Source organism: Bos indicus, chromosome 2 (assembly GCF_029378745.1).
Source record: "Bos indicus isolate NIAB-ARS_2022 breed Sahiwal x Tharparkar chromosome 2, NIAB-ARS_B.indTharparkar_mat_pri_1.0, whole genome shotgun sequence".
Taxonomy (NCBI): Eukaryota; Metazoa; Chordata; class Mammalia; order Artiodactyla; family Bovidae; genus Bos; species Bos indicus.
The window spans coordinates 104,314,318-104,338,339 of NC_091761.1; the positions used below are offsets into that span (position 1 = coordinate 104,314,318).

At 46.5% G+C, this 24,022-nt stretch overlaps 1 protein-coding gene across 2 annotated transcripts in view; it reads right to left on the bottom strand.

Moving 5' to 3' along the window:
* MARCHF4 (membrane associated ring-CH-type finger 4) overlaps positions 1-23,413 on the bottom strand; it is a 115,093-nt gene extending 91,680 nt beyond the window's left edge. For both annotated transcript variants that reach the window (XM_070771917.1, XM_070771920.1), the window contains exon 1: positions 22,901-23,413. In XM_070771917.1, the coding sequence (XP_070628018.1) occupies positions 22,901-23,413 (513 nt within the window). The remainder of the gene's footprint in view (positions 1-22,900) is intronic.
* Positions 23,414-24,022: the final 609 nt, after the last annotated feature.

Sequence of the window (24,022 nt, forward strand, 5' to 3'; positions counted from 1 at the left end):
GTTTCTATTGTCTGAGAAATAAAATGGCTTTGATTACACCCACGGTCTCCCATGCATGACTATATTTGGCTGCCCACAAGGCAGAAGGCACCATCTGTATTCCTCTGCAACTGACTTCTGGAGAAAGTCTGCTTGCTGCTGAGGGGCTTGGACTGGGGTCACCACCAGACCCGACCCTACCCCACCCCCAGCAGCTAGTGTGGATGGAGGGGGATTGAGGGAGAGCTGAGTAAATGGGCAGGATCCAGAGTGGACCAGTTTCCTTCCCATTAGCATCAGATGAAAAGGAGGATGAGGCAAAGGGGTGGTGGTGGTGGTTTAGTCGCTAAGTCGTGTCTGATTCTTGCAACCCCATGGACTGTAGCCTGTCAGACTCCTCTGTCCATGGGATTTTCCAGGCAAGAATAACGGAGTGGGTTGCCATTTCCTTTTCCAAGGGATCTTCCAGATCCAGGAATCGAACCCGGGTCTCCTGCATTGAAGGCCAATTCTTTACCGACTGAGCTATGAGAGAGGCAAAGGGGTGGAAGCTAGTATTTTTGAGAACATAAGGCGAGTTAGTCAGTCAGTCAACAAAGAGCATCTATCGTGTGCCAGGATCTGTTCTCAGTGCTAGGGACTCAAAGGTGAACACAGAGGGGCAACTTCTGTACATCTGGGCTGAGATGTTGTTTGAAACGTTAGGCAACAGGACCTGTGCAGACATCAGCCCCTTAGTTGCCTGGTAGCCCAAGGGGTCCCCGAGGCCCCCTGCTGTGCTGGCATTAACCCTTTAGTTGCTGGATCCTGGTGAGGCCTGGGAAGGGGAGCCCATGGGAGGAACTGGGACGGCTGGGCTGTTAGAGCCCCAGACAGCTGCTGCTCACCAACCAGCGTGGAAGAATTAGGTTATGACAGCAATGTTGAATTTCAGTCATGCGCAAGGAGCATCAGATCAGGGGCCTGAGGAGGGCCTATAGCAAACCGCCTACAGTTAGGGGTGACCTCTGCTTAGCAACAGCCCATAGTTGTCTCAAGGGCGGAAGGGGCCCTATGATTCTGGATCTTCAAGTTTTTCAAGAGTCAGTTCTAGAAAGTGTGTGTGTGTCTGTGTGTGGAGGGCAGGGAGTGGTGGGGGGTGGGGTGGGGGCTCTTTCTGTTAAAAATAGCTATATGCCCAGTCCAGTTCAAAGAAAATATATCTTTGCCTACACACACCCCCCAAAGCCCCCACTTTGAGCCCTCTGGCCTTAGGATACCAGGAACTGTGTTGCACTTTACAGATTAAACCACAATTAATTCTCACACCCACCCATAAGGTTCCTACTGTTCCCTTGAGTTGACAGATGAGAAGAACCCAATTTGTTTTCTATGGGTACAAGAAAGGGCGGTTATTTGAACCTAGGATTTCCTGTCTCCAAAAGAAGGAAGGACCCCTTCCAGTGCACAAGTGTTCTGGTGCTCCAGTCGGCACTTGTCCTTGTGATAGGTGGGCAGATCTGCGAAGGGGCCAGCACGGGAGCTGGGGGTGGCTGTGACCCGGCTAGGATAGCTACAGGAGTGGTGGGGCAGTATGGGGTGGGTGAGTATAATCTATATGGAGAAGTGGGAATGCGGTAGGCATGTTAGAAAGATTCTGGGGTTTATTCCAGCCAGAGGCATGAGCACATCTGGGTCGTGGCTGGGGAGTCAGGGGTGGGCTGCGGTTTTATTTTCCGCAGATCCTTGCCGACAGATCCTCATGCCACTGTCCTCTCTGCACTGGGTTCCAGCCATGCTCCCTGCCCTTGAAGATGCCTGCTGTGATTGGGCTTGAACCCAATCTGCTTCCACAGGTCTGGGGCCACCAGCTGGTGGGGGGGATCTTGTGTTCTCCTTCTGCAAGACTGTACTGTGATGACAAGGCAGGAGAGAAGTGGTGTGGCACTGAGGTCTAGGACCGGTGAGGCAAAAGGCACTGCCCAAAAAAGAGCATGGAGACAGGAATGTGCATGTCTGTGGGAGGAATGGCAAGTTGGCCACTGTCCAGAAGGACAGGGATCAGTGGACAGAGAAGGCTTAGATGGAAGCCTTCTGGCCATGTTGAAGGACTCTTAGGAGACTAAGACCAAGATATTGAGATATTTTATCCAGTAGGCACTAGGGAGCCATAGAGGGTTTGGCAGCAGAATGTTGGATGAATTAGGAGGCTAGAAAGTAACCTCTGAGTTCCTAACATGTGCCAGCCCCTTGACATATCCTTTATCCAGGTTTATATATTTTCCTTATGTATCTTTCAATGAATCCTAGGAACAGCCTTGTGAGAAAAGTATTAAATACTTCCACTTTGCAGGGAAGGGTAACTTGTAAATGACAGCTCAGGATTGCCACGGACTGGAAGGCTTTGGGAGACTGGAAGTCGGGAGAGCGGTTAGAAGGCTGTTGTCATATCTAGGGGATGAATAGCAATATCTGTAACTGCCAGTGAAGCCAGGAGGAATGGGAGTGAGGGAGGCAGGAATGGATGCTCAACTCCTCAGAGTAGGACCTAGGGACAGTCAGTGTGGATGGAGCGAGAGGTAGAAGTCACAGCATGTTACCCCCAAGAAACCATCAGCCGTGGAGGGAATTTGGGAGAAGGGCTCAGTTCTCAGAAGACAGTCTCACTGTGGTTTTGGAAATGCTGCAGAGGTGTGGGAAATGTCGTTTTTAATTCCCAGTTTGGCAGTACAGAAGATGGTCTAGAATAGAAGTTTCTCAACAATACTTACCCTTCCTACTTGTAATGCATGCAAACGTTTTCCTATCCTATTCTGGTCTATCTCGTGGTAGGACGGGGAGGCGGGGGGTAGTGGATGGAGGAAGGAAATGCTGGTTGCAACTCAGTCATGCAGCTGACTTCAGGACCCACAAATGAGGTGGTGGTTTAGTCACTAAGTCATGTCTGACTCTTGCGACCCCATGGACTGTAGCCTACCAGGCTCCTCTGTCCATGGGATTTTCCAGGCAAGAATACTGGAGTCGGTTACCATTTCCTTCTCCAGAGGATCTTCCGGACCCACGAGTCGAACCTGGGTCTCCTGCATTGAAGGTGGATTCTTTACCCACTGAGCTATGAGGGAAGCCACAAATGAGGAGTGGCCTGAAATCTGGACAGGACTTCACCATCAGCAGGGGGATGGAGGCTGGAGAGCGAGTCCTCATTTTCAGTGCAACCGATGTTAGCAAAGACGAGAGGCAGGACCATATAGACATGGAGTGGGGAATTCTGAGTGCCTAATGTGCAGAGGTAGAGAAGGAAATAGCAACCCGCTCCAGCACTCTTGCCTGGAAAATCCCATGGACGGAGGAGCCTGGTAGGCTACAGTCTATGGGGTCCCGAAAAGTCAGGTATGACTGAGTGACTTCACTTTCACTTTCCACTTTCATGCATTGGAGAAGGAAATGACAACCTTCTCCAGTATTCTTGCCTGGAGAATCCCAGGGACAGAGGAGCCTGGTGGGCTGCCATTTCTGGGGTCACACAGAGTTGGACATGACTGAAGCGACTTAGCAGCAGCAGCAGCAGAAATGTGCAGAGGAATCTAGGGAGGAGGACTTCTTTTTTTTAAATAAGTAATTATTTTAACTATTTATTTTGTATTGGGGTATAGCAGATTAACAATGTTGTGACAGTTTCAGGCGAACAGTGAAGGGACTCAGCCATACATATAATGTATCTTTTCTCCCCTAAAACCCCCTTCCAGAGGAAGGAGGGCTTCTGAAAGGCCACATGGTTTTGGAATTAGATCATCAAGGACCTTCCAAGGAATATTTTCAGTCAGTGGTGGAGGTAGAAACCAGGTTGCACAACTGGATGGGCATGAGGAGATGAAAGAGAGAACGCTCCCCCTTCAGGAGAGAGTAAAGATCTGAACACGCCTGTGTCCGGAGGAGAGGGAGCCAGGGAAGAGCACGTGATGGAGAGGGTCTGACAGTGATGTATGTGGGTGCAGGGAGAGGGTGGTAACAGCGGATGAAGTCCTAGGGGTGGTGGAGGATGCTGGGGCAAAGAGCACTGGTGTGGTCACTCTGGGAGGGAGGCAGTAGGAGAGGAGGAGGGACTAGGTAAAGACAGACATTTGCAGAAGTGAAGAGGGAGCAATGACCAGCAGGAGGGGAGAGACGATGGCCTTTGAATGGCTGACCCCAATTTTCTCAGTAAAACAGGAGGCAAAGTCATCTGCTGGAAGGAGGCTGGCAGCTTGATGAGAATGGGGAATGTTGGAAACAGCTGCGGGAAAGCATCCGTAAGCAAGGCAATGAAAGAAATCCTGAGTAGTTGGAGGACCCGTTCAGAAGACTTGTCTGTGAAACCGGTGATTTGCTGGTTTCAGAACCTCTGTTCTCTCCTATCAGATACATTCAGAGCAGGGACTCCCACTTCTCCCTAAGGTTGCATACTGGGCTCCGGCCATGCCAAGGGCAAGAGAAACATTGTTGATTCACTGCTAAAAGGCCAAAGCACACAAACCATTGTGCCGGATATTTTGAAAGCAATTTTGCCTCTGGGCTTTCCAAAATAAGCACCTTCTTTTAGATTTCTGATTCCACTTGCAATACATCTCTTGACAGCACAGCCTAGCCCATCTGGACCTATCAATCAGCCCTTATCATCAGAGGGAACTTTTCTGTCCTTCCCCTCCCTGGGATTTGCAACCCTGTTTGCACATTGGAAATGCTTAGGGAGAGTTAAAAATACCAAAGCCTGGTCCCACCCCTAATGACTGACCTAACTGGTCTGGGTTTGTGGCTGGACATAGGAAGAATCCCCCCACAAGATAATCCTAATATGCCTGCTAAGGATAAGAACCCCTGAGCTCCTTGACACTCAAGGTGTGGTCTGTGGACCAAAAGTATCCGCATTGACCTGGGTTCTGTTGGGATGCAGATTCTCAGGCTCCACTCCAAATGCCAAAATCAGATTCTACAGTTGAGCAAGAACACCAGGTGGTTCACATGGCCATTAAAATCTGAGAAGCTCCATACCAGAGATCTAACTGCTTAGGCCCTCCCTCCTGCCCTGTGTAAGATCAAACAGGAGGGTTTCAGTGATCATGGCTCCTTGACTCTAAGCAGCCTGGTGAAGCACTGATGGATGCTTGCTCCTAGAATAGGAAACCAGGCACCAGTAGCCAATCAATCAACAAATTCCTCCCAACTTACAGCAGGTAGACACTGAGTACCAGAGGTGTTGTCCTGGGGTATATTAGTCTACAGCATGGTTAGCTGGAACATTCTTGAAGGGTGATCAACTGTCCAGGTTGGTCTGGGATTGTCCCAGTTTTAGCACTGTAAGTCCCACATCTTGGGAATTTTGTCAATCTCTGGGGAAATTGGAACGATTGTCCACCCTATGTTAAGTGGCATTGAGTAACATTTAGAATTGATTTTACCCCACATATCCTACAAACATGGGCTTTTCCAGGTGGTGCAGTGGTAAAGAATCTGCCTGCCAGTGCAGGAGACGGGGGTTCAATCTCTGGGTTGGAAAGATCCCCTGGAGGAGGGCATGGCAACCCACTCCAGTATTCTTGCCTGGGAATTCCCATGGATAGAGGGAGCCTGGTGAGCTACAGTACATGGGGTCACAAAAGAGTCAAACATAATTTAGGGACTAAACACCACCACCTACATCTTCCCTGGCATGTGTGCATCCAACAGTAACACACACACATAACTTATTTTCTTTGGGGCCTCAATTTCCTTATCTCATAGAAAAGGAAGTTCCCTTTCTCAAATCATACTGTTCTATATGCAAGAAAACCTGTAAATATTTTCTTGCATGAGGGTAGGTAATAATAGTGCTGATGAGTGATCAAAGTAGAATGATCAACTTTGGAATGATCGTTGATGCTGTGTCTGCCAGGCCTCCACAAGGATGAGCAAGCACAGAGGGTCTGAGAAGACTATGGGGCCTGGTGACATTTTGATGACACTTTGATGACATTTTATCTCATCTCTCTAGCTAGACAATGGCCTATAGGTGAGGGACCTGAAATAAAAATATGCCTGAGTCTGAAATGAGATGCTGTTTCCCACCCACGTTAGAGGGACCTGGTGTATTTAGAGTCCCTGGGCCTCTGGACTCTCCTTTGTCAACCTGCTGCAGCTCCCACCTCGCTCTGGCAACCTGAGGTGGTTGGTACCAAGGTGATCACCCACATCAGAGGGACCCCTGTGTCCCCACTCCTCAGACGGGCTCTGTAAGGCAGCCTCTTGGTGGAAGCAGAACTGGATTAGGCCAGGACAGGCACAGGTGCAGCCCCAAGTCAAGATAGGCTCATTGCTGCTACAGCTGATCCCCTAGAGAGGTAGATATGACTCTGCTGAACAGAGTACAGAGAATGGATGAGAGAATTCATGTGTATTGAAACAAACACGGTTTCTGGAAAAGCTCCTCCTTCTGCCTGGAATGCCCTTCTCTTCTGTTATCTTGAAAAATTTCAAGCCCCCTGCACCCGCTCCACCATAGCTGTCTCCTCTTGTGAGAAGCCCACCTTGATCCTGTGTTCCCAGAGCACCTGGCACAATTCTTAATCCTCTCCATCCTGGATTATAATGGCCCCACCTGCAGTTATAAGACTGCAGAGCTCCTAGAAGACAGGAGCTGTGGTCCAGCTCACTAGGATAGCCAGGATGCTCAGTGCAGCTCTGGCACAAAGCAGTTGCTAAATAAATAAGTGCTGAATGAATGAACTAGATGTTTTACACCACTCCTGTGGGAGGAAGACAAAACAAGTTGATATCACAGTCTCAACAAAATCCACATAGTGACTTCTGCAAGGTATCTTGTGGTCTGTGAAGCTAGAAACATACTCCTTTGCCTTCTGTAACCTCTGAGTCTAACTTTAAACAGCAACACTTTAATGTATATATAGGGAACTTGGGGTGATATCCAAATGCACTATGAAGCAGACATATTTTATAAAGATTGTCAGTGATAAAAGTTGAAATATAAATTATAGGGTTACCTCCAAATTCACTAGAAAATTCAATTAATCATAAATGTATCCCATTCCTCCACTTTTTCCCTCCCTAATCTCTTTCATTCTCCAAACATCCCGATAAATTAACACTTTACTACAACATGTTTCCCTGGAGAAGGAAATGGCAACCCACTCCAGTATTCTTGCCTGGAGAATCCCATGGCCGGAGGAGCCTGGTAGGCTACAGTCCACGGGGTCACAAAGAGTTGGACACGACTGAGCGACTTCACTTCACTTCACAACATGTTTATGTCTTAGGAAGTGAATGAATGAATATTCCTGTGACTGGCAAGGGGCTGGGGAAATGTTTTATTCCTGTGAGGGGCAGATGTAGGCTCTAGTTGCTGAGGCAGTCTTAGCATGTTGCCTTCCATCCACCTCTCTAGATCCTGGTTTCTTACCCCAAGAAATTAGGAAAATAAAGTTTGCTCTTTCCTCCTTACCAAAGGAATATGAACCCATGTCTGTGCATGCATTGGAGGATAATGTAGCTCCTGGACCCACAACTGAAGCTTCCAGATAAAACCTCAATTCAGGGACTTCCCTGGTGGTCCAGGGGTTAAGACTCTGCCCTTCCACTGCAAGGGATGTGGGTTCGATCCCTGGTTGGGGAACTAAGATCCCACATGCTGTGTGTCATGGCCAAACAATGAAAATTAATGAACTAAGAATAGTAAAATGTTTTTTAAAAGAAATACTTACAGAAAAAAAACCCTTAATTCAATCAACCAAGAAAGTTTTTGCAGAGTTATTATTACCAGGTAGGTGCCCCCCAAGAACAACCAGCCCAGCAGGTTCCACTTACAGAAAGGCCAGCAGGACCAAGTCCCAAAAGGCTGGCCTTGGGAGGAGAAGCTTCTAGAGAGGAGTTAATGCACCCCTCCCCCATTTGCATGAAGCCCATACTTTAATCCACCCAGTTCTCTAAGGAGAGCGATTCAGGGTCTTTGAGCAGAGCAGGGTGATTTGGAAAGCAGCAAGAGGGAGAGAAGATTAAGCTGTGTGGGAAATAATCCCGATGAGGAGAGTGAGGGTAGATCTCGTATAGCTGGCATTACACAGACTCCCACCTGGAGAATTCCCGCTACCCGTCCCAGCATGGTCCCTCAAGGATAAGCTCTTCTAGAGATCCTTCTCTAGCTTTCCCTGACGTTGCTAGCCACCCCTCCTGTGTGGTCCTTCAGCACAATGGGTGTGACTCTGGTCCAAGGTACTCATTGTTTTGATTATGTCATCTTATGGTTGCTTCTCAGCTTGCCAGACTCTTCCCTGGAGCATCTTATCTCCACATCCTCAGGGCGTGGGTGTGTTCACTCAATGTCTGTTGACTGAGTAGTCACACCGATCCTTTTGCTGCCACCAAGCCAGGTGGACCAGAAAAAAAAGGGACAACAGGACATTTTTATCTTTAAATAATGACCTTTGGGGACGGAAGATCCCTTAAGAGGTCATCAAATTTATTCCCCTCGTTGAGCAAGACTGATGAAGGGCCCGCTGGGATGCACTCTGGTCCTGTCTGTCTTGGCCCTGATTGTCAGCATCACTGTGCCACAAAGCTGTTTTGTCTGCTCTCAGCTAGTGCCTCCTCCCCTGAAAAGCCTGTTCAGTAATTGTCTTTTAATAACATTTAATTAACCAGACAATAAGCCATACCTTTCTATTATGGAAAATTCCACACATACATAAAAGTAGAGAGAATAGAAGAAAGCATGAAACCCATCACCCAAATTTAGCATTTATCAACTTATGACCAGTCTTGTTTCACCTTTAGTCACTAGATTATTTTGAAGCAAATTCCAGCCATCATGTCAAATGTTAGTTAGTAGACAGGATAAAGATTACCTCTCTCTATGTGTTTTGAGGAGGAGATAGTAGAAAACTTTTGAAATCAAACTACATACGTTTTCAAAAGCCCCAAACTGATTTTTTTCTTTTTTTTTTTTTTATTGCAGACAGACACTTAATGGATGCCAGAAGTAAGAAACAAGGCAGTGACTCTCAAAAACGTCAGTACCGAGTTTGTAAGGACCAGACCCCTGGGGCTCTCTCTGGAACAAAGATGATTGAAAGGCAGGAGCAGTCAAATGGACCAACCCCCTCAAGCGCCGTTTTCTTTTGTGTTAAGTAGATGTAGTTCACGTGCAGACACGTGTCCACTCACTCACTCCCACCCACAGACAAACACACACCACAGGAGAGGACATCTCTTCACTCCCACTCACACTTGCCCTCAGTCACCGGTGACTGCCTGCTTTGGGCAATTGTTCTCTGAACACATAAGTGAACCAGAGTCCCAGCATCAGAGAGCTTTTCTTTCTAAAGTAGCCCACTGCTCCATGGAGGCTTAAGTCTGTGGCTCCTGGAGAAATCGCCACAGGATGAATCAAATAAACAGCCCACACTCACTCAATGTGCCAAAGCGCTCCTTTTTGGGTGTCAGGTTAAGAAGTGTTAAAAAAAAAAAAAAAAAAAAAAACATTGCATAATGGCCAATGCTCTTCATGCTGATGATTATGAACTCTGTTTATGTGCTCAAGATCCTGTATTGGGAAAACATTCCTGCCCACTCAACACTTTTCATTGCTCAGGAGTCACCCTGTCAATTTCAAAGCACTTGGCACACAGTCGTCATATCTGGGACATGTGTGAGGAATGTTTGTCATGCTCTGCAGACAGAGGGGTAAAGAGAGACCAGACAGAGAGTGAATGTTTAGCTGGAGCTCCTTCCTTGTACTATAGTAGGTGTTGTCTACTCAAATTCTCACAATATTTCTATGATGTTATTTCTTTAATTTGCTCCGTAGAAGCAAATTGTTGCAGATAGAAGACACTGAAGCCCAGGGCATTGAATGGATTTGCCCAAAGTTGCTTTCAGTTTCTGAGTGCTAGAGCCTAGATTCTAACCCAGTGTTTTTAACCACCAAACCCATACTGTTTTTTCTGTGCCTTTTTCTATATTCTTCCCCCCACCTCCAATTTTTCCAAGTATGAGAAACGACCCCCTATTTAAATTATTTTTAGTTTTCAACTTTTCATTTTGAAACAATGTAAGACTCATTTGAAAACTTGTTAACACAGCTTCCCATAAACCCTTCACCCAATTTCTCCAAAGGTTAACATCTTATAGAATGATAGTACAATGACCAAAATGAGGAACTTAGCATTGATACAATGCCATTAAGTAATTCCTACATCTTATCAGCAACTGTCCCACAAAGGGACAGAAGCAAGTCTGGTCCAGACTTTCTCTGGTCCAGAAGCTAGCCCAAATCACACATTGTATTTAGTTACTGTATCTCTTTAGCCTCCTCCAGTCTAGGGTGATTTCCCCTACATTCTTTATCTTTCATGACCATGACCCTTTTGGTTTTTTTTTTTTTAAGCCTGTCTCTTTAAATACTAAAGAGGGGCTTCCCTGGTGGTCCAGTGGTTAAGAGTCTGACTGCCAACGCAGGAAACATGGGTTTGATCCCTGGTCAGGTAAGATCCCCCATGCCGCAAAGCAACAAAGCCCATGTGCACAGCCACGGAAGCCCGTGTGCTGTAGAGCTGGTGCCCCACAACAAGGGGAGGCAGCACAATGAGATGCCCTCGCACCACAACAAAGAACAGCCCCCCTCACCGCAACTAGAGAAAGTCCAAGCAAAGCAACAAAGACCTAGCACAGTCAAAAATAAATTAATCTTTAAAAAAAATTTTTTAAATACTAAAAGAGTTCCACAAACCCTCAAAATGACTATACTTGTACTTTGTGTGTGCGTTAGTCACTCAGTCACGTCTGACTCTTTGCGAGCCCATGGACTGTAACCCACCAGGCTCCTCTATCCATGGGATTCTCCAGGCAAGAATACTGGAGTGGGTTGCCATTCCCTTCTCCAGGGGATCTTCCCAACCCAGGGATCGAACCCGGGTCTCCTGCATTGCAAGCAGATTCTTTACCACTAGGCCACCCGAAAAGCCCATACTTGTACTTTGAGTATCCGTTAATTGAGAAAATACTTATTGACAAGAAGCTTAACAAACGTGAAAGATGCTTTTGATTTTGTTCGTCCTGGTGGCTTCCATGTACATTTGGAAAATTTTATGTGTATCTGTGAAATAATTTTAATTTACTGACAATGCTTGAGTATGTTTAGTTTCACCTACCCCTGTGATATTTTGGAAGCTTCTCCTGATGTCAGCAACCCACAATCATACACACATCAAGGCAGAGATTCTCAAAGAAAGTTTAGAGAAGACCACTGAAAGCCTGGCAGATCAGATAACATTAACAACTAATGTTCATTGCATCTTTGCAATTTTATTGTGTGTTTGTATTCTACTCTTTGCCAAGAGTTTTGTATGCATTACATCATTTGAGCCTCACAATAGTACCTTTAAGATAGGCACTATTATTATCATTCCCATTCGACCATGGAAGAAATTAACATTTCTGTCTGTAAGTAACTTGCCCAAGGTCACATACCTACTGCAAAGCAACCCTTCAATTGGAATGTAGTTCCGCTTGGCTCTGAAAGCCCCATATTCTTATCCATGCCAATTTTCCCATAAAACATCTCTGACGTTTTGCTTCCATTGTTCCAGTGTCTGGAAAAGTCTTCATTTCCTGTTTTCCAAATTCTTTCTCTGGTTCAGTCTTCAAGGCTCCACTCTTAGGTCACTGGGCTTCCCAGGTAAAGAATCCACCTGCCAGTGCAGGAGACACGGATTCCATCCCTAAGTTGGGAAGATCCCCTGGAGGAGGAGATGGCAACCCACTCCAGTATTCTTGCCTGGAAAATCTCATGCACAGAGGAACCTGATGGGCTACAGTCTATGGGGTTTCAAAGAGTCAGACATGACTTAGCGACTGAGCACACACACACAGACACACACACACACACACACACATGAATGTCATTCTTCTAGGAAGAGTTTTTCTATTGGTGAAAGGAAGAATTGGATTTATAACCTCAGATATTGCTCCTCTGCCTGATAAGGCATAAAAGAAGACAACAGAACTAGAAGGGGCTTGGACATTCCCTCGTACCACCTCCTCCTTACATAAATGAGAAAACAATAACAATGGCTACTAACACTTATTGCATGCCTACTGTGGGTCAGCAGTGCTCTAAGTGTTTGGCATGTGTTAGCTCATCCAAGTCCCATGGCAACCCTAAGAGGGAGGGACACACAGTGTGGAGAGAGGGATTTCCAAAGCTCGTGACATCTGAACTTCCTCTCTTTCCAATCACGCAGGAGAATGACACTCCCCACCCCTGCTACGGGGAGTTAGACAGAGCCACTTCTCTAGATCCAGCCAAGTTGTAGGCAAGAGCGATGTGCCGTTCCAAAAGTGGAGCACTTCATTGTCGGTACTCAGTGAGCTGTGAGGGAGCACGCTGTGCGCCATCTGTTCCCTTACTCTGGGACTCTAGGGCTTCCCCCAGAGGCCCTGATTTGACTTTGCTCAAGAATAGCCTCTGAACATCATTCAGGAATGTGAATTGATGGCTGTATTCGTCAGGGAAACTAGCATCCGCTGGGCAATGTCTTTACACAGTCAAAGTTCACGTCTCTCCCTCATGTCAGAGTCACACAATGGTTAGACTTTTTCCCATCTTGTGGCTGTCCCAGGTGGGACTTGAAGCTCTCAGATCACTGAGACAGGGATGGAGAGAGATGTAAGAGTCATCAATTCCTTCCTCCTCACTGAGAGACCTCCTTCCTAATCACATGGTCCTGTGCTCACCTACCCAACTACTGCCCGCTCCTCTATGAGGGCCCACAGCCTTGTTTCTTATATGTCAGGGAACCTCAGGTCTGGTAGAAGCATTTCTTCTCCCACCATTTGGTTTCCTCCTCCAACTCCTGCCTAATAACACTATTCCTGTGAAGTAGTCCCCTACTCGAAATTGTCAAAGCCAATGGTTAGAAATACAGATTCCAGGGCCCATGGCCTGGGACTCTGCATTTTCCCCACACCTGAGGCACTTCTTGGTGGCCACAGATATTTCAGGACTATTGTAAAGTGTGCAACCCATGTCAATGTTACCCAGACTTCAGTCACTTACACTGTTTGACATATTCATACTATTATTTTCTTCATAGTTAACATTTTTCTCTAAATGTCTCATACTTTTACTTCAGTAAACTTATTTCTAAAGGAGACTTTTTGTCATTACCATAAGCAAAAAAATAAAAGCTATCAGTAACTATTAAAAGAAGACAAGTTGTGCTACATTCATACAATAGAATATTGTGTGTGTGTGTGTTCACTCGTGTCTGATTCTTTGTGACCCTGTGGACGGTAGCCCACCAGGCTCCTCTATCCATGGGATTTCCCAGGCAAGAATACTGGAGTGGGTTGCCATTTCCTTCTCCAGGGGATCTTCCCAACCCAGAGATCAAACTCACACCTTCTGCATCGGCAGGAGGGTTCTTTACCACTGAGCCACCAGAGAAGCCTCCCCCGAAAAAAGAGTAGACACACACAAATGCAAGAGAAACAAGATTAACAGATTCTAGCTCGATGTTGCTGTGTGTCCAAAGGCTCTGAGTGTGGTACCTTCTCTCTTTGTTTACAGAGGAGATTGACAAGCATTAAAAAGACATGCAAGACATGTTATGAGATTTATGAAAATCTTTTCATGTTATGAAAATCTCCAGAGATTTTCTCCTGACATAATCATAAGATATGAGAACAAAATATCAAGAGAACAACATTCTCACTTGAGGATCCATGTTATTTACCATCATGTCTGTCTAGAGTATCTATCCCATCCCAGCTTTCAGAAATGCTAGTCTAGGGATGACCCTAAATGGAAAACACCTTGCTGTCACCTGAGCAGGTATTTCCACTGCCAGTTCCTCAACACGCTCCTCTCTGTGCACAGCCTATTCCTGGCATCTAGGAATTTCAGAGTCCAGAAAAGTGACTTTCTGCACAGTTCCTGCCAACAGAGAGTGTTATTTAACAAAGATTGGTCGGGGACATGGTGATGATTGAGATGAGACACATATGTTAGAGGACTTCCCTGGTGATTCAGTGGTTAAGAATCTGTCCTCCAATGCAGGGGACATGGGTTCAATCCCTGGTCAGGGAACTGAGATCCCACATGCTATGAAGCAACTTTGTGCTGCAACTGCTGAGCCAGTGTGCTCTAGAACCCGTGCATCACAAATGGAGAGGCCTCACAATGTGATAGAGACCCAACATAGCCAACGTGCATCACAAATGGAGAGGCCTCACAATGCGATAGAGACCCAACGTGGCCAAAACAGAAAAAAGAAAGAAAAATATATTAGGACTGAGGGATCCAAGCAGGAGAGGATGGAGGTCCAGCTGAATCAGGAAACGCAAGATAAAAAGTCAGATGAACAGAGACATTGGATCTAAATGTGTGTCCCTGATGCTCAGGCATGAAAACAGCTGGGGCTTTCTGTAGTCAAAGCACAGCTTTAATCAGCGTGTCTGATTTTTTAAGGTTGTTGTGAGAGCAGGTGGTAGGAAAGACAGCAGTGTGATCTGGGGGCCCCACTCTGGTCTCCAAGCTACATGGACAGAATCAGGTAAATATTGTTCTCACTTAACGAACAACTGCTGTGTGCCTAGAACTTTAATCATGCCCACTCCTTATGTGTTCAAGCTCAGCACTTTATTCCTGCTTTATAGATGATGAAATCTAGGTCCAGGGAGGTTAAACAAGTCACATAGCTGGGAAGGACCCCAACCGTGATTTAAATCCATGTCTTTCTGACTTGGAATCCCATGTTTTTCTCATCTTTGTACAATTGGATGAGAAAAGATCTGTTCTTGGTCAAGTGATCTCAAGCCAGGATAATGATCACTATGATTCCTAGAATAAGAATCATTGCTATTTGTGATTCTAGAATCAGAAAAAGAGGTTGGATGGGGTGGAATGGTTCATCCATTTCCCCCTCATTCAGCATTTTAACTTATATACACACATATATACACATATATGCCCGTGTACACACAAGTGAATATGTCACTAGGAACCAAAGATAACACTGCTTGTCTGGAATGTGCTAGGAAGGAGGGGAAAGGATCAATATCAAATCCCTACTGTATGCAAGGGTTTCCCAGGTGGTGCTAGTGGTAAAGAACCCGCCTGCCAATGCAGTAGATGTAAGAGATGTGGGTTCGATCTCTGGGTGGGGAAGATCCCCCGAAGGAGGACATGGCAACCCACTCCAGTATTCTTGCCTGGAGAATCCCATGGACAGAGGAGCCTGGTGGGCTACGGTCCACAGGGTCACAAAGAGTCAGACCTGACTGAAGCAACTGACCATGCGTGCACTGTATGCAAAGCCCCATGTTAGACATCAGGGTGGTTTCAAGAGGCTTCTTTTGGAGAAACTGATGTTGCTTCTCTTCAACCACATCCAGATACCATGAAAGAAACTAATCTGATCTGTCCTCCTCAGCATCTCTGAGCACAGGCCCTGTAGATACCCTCATCAAAGCAATGAACTGGCTACAAGACTGGGTCTTCTGTGTCTCCTACGTGGGTTTGGATCACAGAGCCTATATTTGCAGAGCCCCCTTTTTTCTGACAATTTGCATCTATCTAGAACTCAGACAATAACTTCTGCAATTTCACCTGTCTTGTCATGCAACAGTCAGTCCTATGTCCACCCCATTTTACTTTTAACATGCACAGACGGCGGTATCAAAGATGGACTCTATGTAATACACACAGCGTCTAAGTGACTATCTTACACATGATACTTCTTAGAGGGGGATGGTATACAGTTCGGCCCACACAGTATTCACTTGCCAGATCGTTTACATCCGGGCTCACTTCCAACTTGGCTTCCTTCCCAGCAAACAAGAAGCAGCTCGCTCATTCCCACACTCCTTTGAGGATCCCCTCCCCCTCAAACCAACCACTCTCCCCCAACTCACAAGCCACAGCTGGGCTTCTCCACATACCAGCTGGAAAAGAGAGCAGAGGGAGAGAGAGGGAGATATATTGATTTCCAGGATCTCTCATTTCTTCTTCCAGGCTTTTTTTGAAATCCATATTTCAGCTCTATGAATTCTCTGTATGGGGGCCTCAGCTAGAAGCCACACCCAATAAATTAGCCAACCCACCGCAAGCAGATGCAGGCTGGCAAGTGAAGAAGGATTACTCCAAAGTGAGCACCATGCAGAGAATCTACAGAGAGTTGAGGTGAGAATCACTCCAGCACTGTCAAGACACTGGCTAACTCCCCTCCTCCACTTCATGCTTTATTCATATGCATGCATGTGCACGTGTGTGCATGTGAATCACTGAGAGCTAAATCTGGAAAATAACCAGAGGCCCAATGGTGAGGTTTAAGCCTCCTTACATCATTTCCCAATAAAGCATTAGAGCTTTGTTGAGACCCCTCACCAAAGGGTCCTTGGAACTTCCAGCTAAAATAGGACCAGGACTATCAAATCCAGCAACTGGGAAACAACAGTGGGGAAAAAATCTCCAATGGGAAAATGAAAATAGCTCACACGTGATTTTGGGGAAAGGTGGTGACAGGTGTGCTTCCCCTTTCCTGGGATGGTTCTGCATCCTAGGTCCATGATGGTGTCTGTTGCCTGCCATTCAGGAAATGCTCGCTCTCCTATTTTACATGCATGGAGCAAATTCAGGATTGCAGCCATCACATCCTCATCAGCACCTTAGAATTTCTACAAACACAGGACAGAGACTGTTCTTTGTGGTCTTTGCTGAAGATACATTTTTACAGGCCATGTGCTATATAGACCCTGGAACTAGATATTCTGAAACTAGATGACCCTTTGAATTAGAAAAGGATGCAGACCCTTCTATTTCTGCTTAGATTAAAATCTCTCTGGACCCCAAGCAATCTCATAATGAATCCCAGGTCTCAAGCTCAAAGGGGATTTTGAGGGTCATTAGTTTCAGATGTCCACTTGAGCCCCCTTTCTAAGGCAGCCTATACTATCTTGGAGACAGCTTTGATAGAAAGTTCTTTCTAATATCAAAACCCAAGTTGGCTTCCCAGGAGATTCCACCACTGGCCAAGGCATTGCCGTTTGTGATCACAGAGGACAACTCTGCCCCTTCTTGTGTGCAGCACATGGTCAGCCGGTGAATGTATTTTTCTCTCTTTTAGTCTCTTCTCCCCACTTCCCATACCTGTGGGGCTGCCCATTGCATAAGTTCTAAAGGCTCATTCATTTAGCAAATACTTATGGAGCATAAAGCCAGGAACTGGACTGATAAGCAGGCAAGGGGGCCCCTTGCTATAGAAGGCTCCACTCTTCCTTCTTCAGCTGCATGCTTTCCATAGCATGAGGAGCCTGCAGGGACCCGCAGCCCCTTTCTAGAACATGCTTTGATTGCCTGAAGCCCTGGAATTCCTGCCTATGTAGCTATGAGCCTGCTCCCCAAACCTTCATGGTTCTCCTTCTTCAGGCTCAAAAGGAGAGAGACAAGAGGAAGCTCTTTGGAGGTGGTATAGATAGAGCTTGGACAAGCCAGTGCGTGTGTCACATGTGTATGTCCAAGGCTTGTCACTGTACAAGAAGGAGCCAGCAGTGGAAAGAGAATCTGAGCAGAGTGGCCTGTTGACCAAGGGCCTAGTGTCCCCATTTGCCTAGCACAGAATTCAGAGGACCCTAACAGTTTTGAATTCAGACCTGTTTTCCTTCTTGTTTTGAAGGTATATCCTTCCAGGACAGAATGATATAATGGACTTTGTTTAACAGTTTGTTAGCTGGTTTTATTACTTCTAAATATTTTGGCCTATGATATGTGAAAGGGTTTTTCCAATAGTCATGAATGGATGTGAGAGTTGGACTATAAAGAAAGCTGAATGCTGAATAATTGATGCTTTTGAACTGTGGTGTTGGAGAAGACTCTTGAGAGTCCCTTGGACTGCAAGGAAATCAAACCGGTCCATCTTAAAGGCAATCTGTCCTGAATATTCATTGGAAGGACTGATGCTGAAGCTGAAACTCCAATTCTTTGGCCATCTGATGCAAAGAACTGACTCACTGGAAAAGACCCTGATGCTATGAAAGATTGAAGGCGGGAGGAGAAGGCGACAACAGAGGATGAGATGGTTGTATGGCATCACCGACTCAATGGACATGAGTTTGGGTAAGCTCTAAGAGTTGGTGATGGACAGGGAAGCCTGGCGTGCTGCAGTCCATGGGGTTGCAAAGAGTCAGACATGACAGAGTGACTGAACTGAACTGCACTGATGATATGTGAGACCATATCCATGCTCTTGCCCTGTGGTCCATAAATGTTAGGTATGGGTCTATTCTTTGTGGATATAGATATTAATTAATCACACAAAGAAGTATAAAATTGAACCATGATGATAAGAAAAATAATATGCTATTTCTTCTCTCCTAAAATGCTCTATTTGATCTCCATTCCCAGAGTTCTCCTTGCATCTGGGGGTGCCCAGTTTCCATTGAACCCAGCAGCACCCTCTTCTCCTACTTTCTGAGATCCAAAAACATTGACTAAAATATTTCACATTACTCTGGCCCCTTCTGAACTTGGAGCTCCAGAGAAATAAATCCCAGGAAGAATAAGGGAGGCTGACCAAGACTAAATCCCTTCCAGACTTACTTATTTCTTGCTTTTCATTAGGTCCAAAACAGGTACCCCATCACCCATCACCCCCTCTACTATGGTAGATTCCCTCTTTGTACCCACTCCAGGAGCTCCACAGCTGACCCAGGCTGGGAGATGGTTTCACCTCTTTGTTAACGTATTCTTGTGTCTCACAACTCTTCTGCTTCCTGCTGTCTAAACTCAGCCTATTTCTTCTCACTTAGTCTGCAGCAGCATCAGAGAAACCTTCTCTGACTAATTGGAGAAAAGGTAGCAAATTCATCCACTTGTCTCTCTGAATAGGCACCCCACACTTTAGCTGCTTTTAAGCATGCATCTCTTCCTTGCCCTGATATTACTGTAATTCACCTGCGACTCACTGTCTGTGTGTTCTTGATCTCAATCAGCCTCTGTGATGTCTGGGTTAGATTGTGAAACTCCCAGAGGGGGCAGGCCCACATCTGCCCTGTGTCTCCAGACCCTGCTCAGCAGAGCAGCAGGCAGAGGTGGGCACTTAATATAGACTTTTGATGATGGAAACAGAAGAGCAGCACTCTGTCTAGAGCATTGTGAGCGAGCAAGAAGCGAGCTGCCACCCAGATGGACCACAGCACAGCAGTTCTCCTGCCAGCCTGGAAGCTGGAACACACTTTTCCTTTTAAACCAAGTATGTGGGAATGGGGACAATGACTTATCTCTGAGATAACAAGAGCAACAAACACCGTGTCAGCACTGCTCTAACGGTGTTGACCAATCTGGTGCTCAGAACAACGTTTTGCATTTTGGGACTGTCATCATCAGGCCAGTTTTACAAATGAGAAACCTGAAGCACAGAGAATCTGTGCAAATTGTTCAGGCCTCAAACTGGGGCCGTCTGGCTTCAGAGACCTCCGCTTACCTGCCACGGCACACTTCCTGGACATGAACTAGGGCAGCTTCAAGCACAAATGGAGAGCGAAGGGCTGCCAGCCAGGCTCTTGTCCCATGCTCTCATGGATCCTTGACCGACTGATTCCTGTCCCACCCAAATGACTGGCTAAGGGGAGGAGTTGGCCACTCAGGCAGTTGTCCAGTGTGGAGCCAAGTTGGCCTTCAAAGCATTTGTTCACACCCCACCCCTCTCTCTCCTCCTGTCCTCTCTTCTGTTTCTCAAACATACTAGGTGTGTTCATTCCTGGGTCTTTGAACCTGCTGTCTCCTCTACCTGGATAACTCTTCTTCTAGACCTCTGTATGTGTCCCTGGGTCATTTGCATTACTTAGGTATCAGCTCAGATGGTATATTCTTAGGGCAGCTGCTCACAATCTGTCTGTGTAATGTAGCTCCCAAGCCCTCCCCCTCCTTCTTGTCTAACTCATTTTCCTGTTTTGCCTTCATCACAGCACTCAACACCATCTGAAATCACTTTATCACTTTTTTTGTCTGCTAGTTTACTTGTCTATTTCTGCATCTTCACTTGAGCATTAGCTTCAGGAGACCAGAGATCTCATCTGTGTTGTTCTCTCCTGGAAACCCAGGGTCTGAAACAATATCTGGCATGCTGTAGGTGCCCAACAAACATTTGTTAAATATATGCATGTGTGAATGAATAAATACTAAGTCCTTTAGAGATATATATGAATTTGGAACTTGTTGGATCCTTCAGTTGCCTGCCCCTCACCACATACATTTTAAGCCTTTGGCAGGAAGAGACCAGGTTTTCAGCTTTGGCATCCTTTTAGCCCCTGGAGTAGTGGCAAGTGACTGAGGAGCTGTTCAGTTCCTTTGTCTGGTCAGAGGAAAGACCAAGACATTCAGCTACTGAGATTGCAGACTGTCTGCATTAGCTGCAAGTCCACGTGTGAACAATTGCTGGACAGCTCCCTCCCTGAACAGAAAACAAAATACTGAAATCTCAGCTTTTCACTTTCTGCCTGTGTCTGACTTCTCTTTCTTCTTTCTCTAGAGAGTTTTCCCCATCTCCCCTTTGTCTCCCTTCCTCACTGAAATCCTGTGAAGAAAAACAAGCAAAAAGTGGGAAAATGTGTTCACATCTAACACATGCAACTCTTGTTTCTAGTATAACACAACCCCATTAAAATCTCCTGGCTCCTGCCCAAATAAAGCAAAACCTCAAAACATAATAATCATATGCAGAGGGTGCCTGATTTGATCCAGACTTAGTATCCACACTATCTCCCATCCCTCTCACATAATAATAGAGCTCATTTCTTTATTGGGGCTAGCTTTTTTTTTTTTTCACTCCATGCTTTATTTGTGACACACTATAAAAATAACAAACAAGAAAGGAAAGCTCCTAACCTTCAACCAGACCTTATGTCACTTAAGGGTATTTCACAGTATTCCTAAGAATTTTTTTTTAAACAAAATATTGCTTTACCATAAGCAAAATATATGTCATTATATATTAATCCCTTTCAAGTCATTTTCAGGCTCATTATCTTCTGGATCCTCTCAACATACTTATAAGGAAATGTGGGGAATAGAAAAAGGTTCTTTTAAATCACAGAAGTTGGAAAAGGGACCCTGGGGAATAAAGAAATTGAAGGAGTTCACACAGCAGATAGATACCATCCAGAACAGGTTCCAAGCCCTGTTGTTTGCTACAGACAAGCATATTCTTGCCAGAAGCCACACTCCCAGTGCCCCTGTGACATTCAGACCTGAACCAGGCATACGGGAGAAGAAATAAGTCTCTCTCTCTCTCTCTCTCTCTTTATTTTTTGAGAAGACGGGGCTTCTAATGGGGACAGATGCTGACTGGGAGCAGCCCAAAGTGAAACACACTTCCTGTTCTCAGCTGTGCCACTCCTCCTTGTGTCTGCACTGGATGCCCAGCCCTGGAAGAGGGGCACTGAGCAGGCACCTGGACCTTCCTGCTGAACAGGAGTCTTTGGCTCTAGGCTGCAGTCCAGTTGGGACTTTTTGGCAATCCTAGTCAAAAAAGGGCTTCCCTGGTGGCTCAGGTGCTAAAGAATCTGCCTGCAATGCAAGAAACCTGGGTTCAATTCCCAGGGTAGGGAAGATCCCCTGGAGAAGGGAATGGCAACCCACTCCAGTCACAAAAGGAGGAACCCTGCCCTCAGCCTCTCAGAGACATTTATTCACACTGAGATCAACATCACTTCCTCTCATAATGCCTGGGCCATGGCCCCAGTCATCTTCTGTCCTGAAGTGCCCTGCTCATTCCAGGCAAACACGAGATGAATGAAAATGTCCGCGAAGCCTGTCTCTCAAAGACAAAGCCTTCAACAGAAACTAGAGGGTGCAGCAGCATGTCATCCTAGTACACCATCACTTGTTGTAGGAGCACCCAGAAGCCTGACCCCCACTTTAGGGAAGCTGGTGAAGAAGGGGCTGATGTGTGACCATATAGCCCTGCCCAGGGTGCAACTGAATGTTCCTTCTCCAGCATCACTAAGTCAGATTTTCAGGTGAACCTTTCTTATCTGGGATTCTGTGGGCCAGAACTGTGTTGCCACAATTTATGATTCCAGAAGAATGTGCACATATTCTCCAGCACTGCAGACACTAGATTGAAAATGGGGCTAGAAGGGGTGGTGTGAGTATGTCTTTGAAAATCTGAATGTGTCGGGGTAGGGAGACCCCTTGGCCTTGGGAAGACTCTGGTCCATAAGGTACTTGGCATCTCTATCCTGATGGGGAGAGTTTAAGGGACTTTCTAAGTTCATGTGCTTTCAGACCTGCCAAGGGGAATAGTTATGATCAGACTCCCTATTTCCTTCTCCACTTTCCTTAAACTCCCTCTCACCCTATTTACCTAACACTTTCAACCTAGAAAAACTTGAGTCTGACAAGAAGTGTATTAGCAAACTGTATAATCTTCACAAACTTACAAACCCTCTCCATTTCCTCCTCAGTAACTAAAACACACTGCCAAGGATGTCAATATAATATGGGAGGGGATCATCTCAAAGGGAAGCAACAGATGTAGGCTGTTAAGGACAAGATCTCCATACACTATCAGAGAGGGAAGAAGTTTGAATCTGGAACTGAAGACAGTCTGGGGAAATGTCACTAACGACAAATCAGATACAAGGATATCTTGGCAACAAGCAGGAATGTACCACCAAGTTCCTTCATTTCATCCCTTCCAACTTCCAAATCTTCCCCTCTGAGGATGCTTATGGAATTTTGGGATGGAATCGAACATATGGAAGGAAAATGCAAAACAGGCTCCACCAGGCACCAGAAACCTCTTGGGGAAATTTAACCACATGAAACATCACTGGGGATCCCTTAAAGCTTACAGTCCTCCTGCTAGAGACAGCATAGGGCAAGTAGGTGAGTAGGAAAAGGGGAGAAGGGTCTCACCTGTTCCGGCCCCTGGAAGCAGATGCGGCAGAGTGGGGTCCTCATGCCACTGTCCAGGCTGCTTCCCAGTGAGTAGCGATCCTCAGCCTTCCCTTTACAGAAGTCATCTGATGAGGCACTGCTGAGCAGCGAGACAGGTGGCTCTGTGGCTGGGCCACCCCAGTCATCTTCCACAGAAGGTGGCAAAGGCGGTGGAGGTGGCAGGGGAGGGGTCTCCCTGCTCACCCCTTCTCGAGGGCCCCTCCAGCCTGCCCACCCCCCGGCACCCAGAGCCGGAAGGGTGTTGTTGTTGGCCGCCAAACCAGGGGGCTGGGGTTCTCCGTGCATGGGCAGGGGCGCTGGAGGGGGGCGCCGCAGGAGGAAAACCTTCAGGTCATTGAAGAGCATACGGCAGCGGCACTTGAGTAGACCCTGGTGGCGCAACATCTGGGGAGCTGGGGTGCACAATCCACAGCAGTACCAGGCACAGCAGCACCACCACCACCAGAGCAGCCCACTCAGGGGCATCAGCATGTGCCCAGTGGAAGCAGAGGGCCCGGTAGGGGCAGGTAGAGTCTTTGCGGAGGATGGGATGGTCTGGGGGGTCCACAGTGTATCTGTGTTATGATGGAGGGAGTCTTCGTTCTTGCTGGCTCCTCTTATATCCCCTCCAAGTAGCAAATAAATGACTCCCAGGACTGGCAACTGAGAGTCACTGGTCCTGAACTCTACCTGGACAGCCCAAAAAAATCGTCTTGCCCCTCCTACCTCTACCCAAACCTTAAGCTTTCAGCGTGTCTCCCTCTTTGCTTTTGACCTGGTAGCACTGGTACAGGCAGGGGGATAGAAAAAAAAGTTGAGGATGGGCTGTTAGGGCCTTGAGATCAAAGTCTGACTGTTAGAAAGTTCCCTGGGAAGAGGCTTATTGGGTTTTTCTCAAATTCCCAGGGAGTGGGAAATTTCTTCATATAAAAGGGTGAGGAAGGTTATCAATAAAATTTGGAGTGTACTGAGCTGGGCTTAGAGCAAACTAGCTCAGTGAAGAATTGAGGACTGCATGTGCTAGAGAGAAAAGAGAGTTTCCCTTAGGTAGCAGGAGGTTGGTTTTGAGGGCCTGGGGGAGGTGAGGAGGGGAAGAGAGGA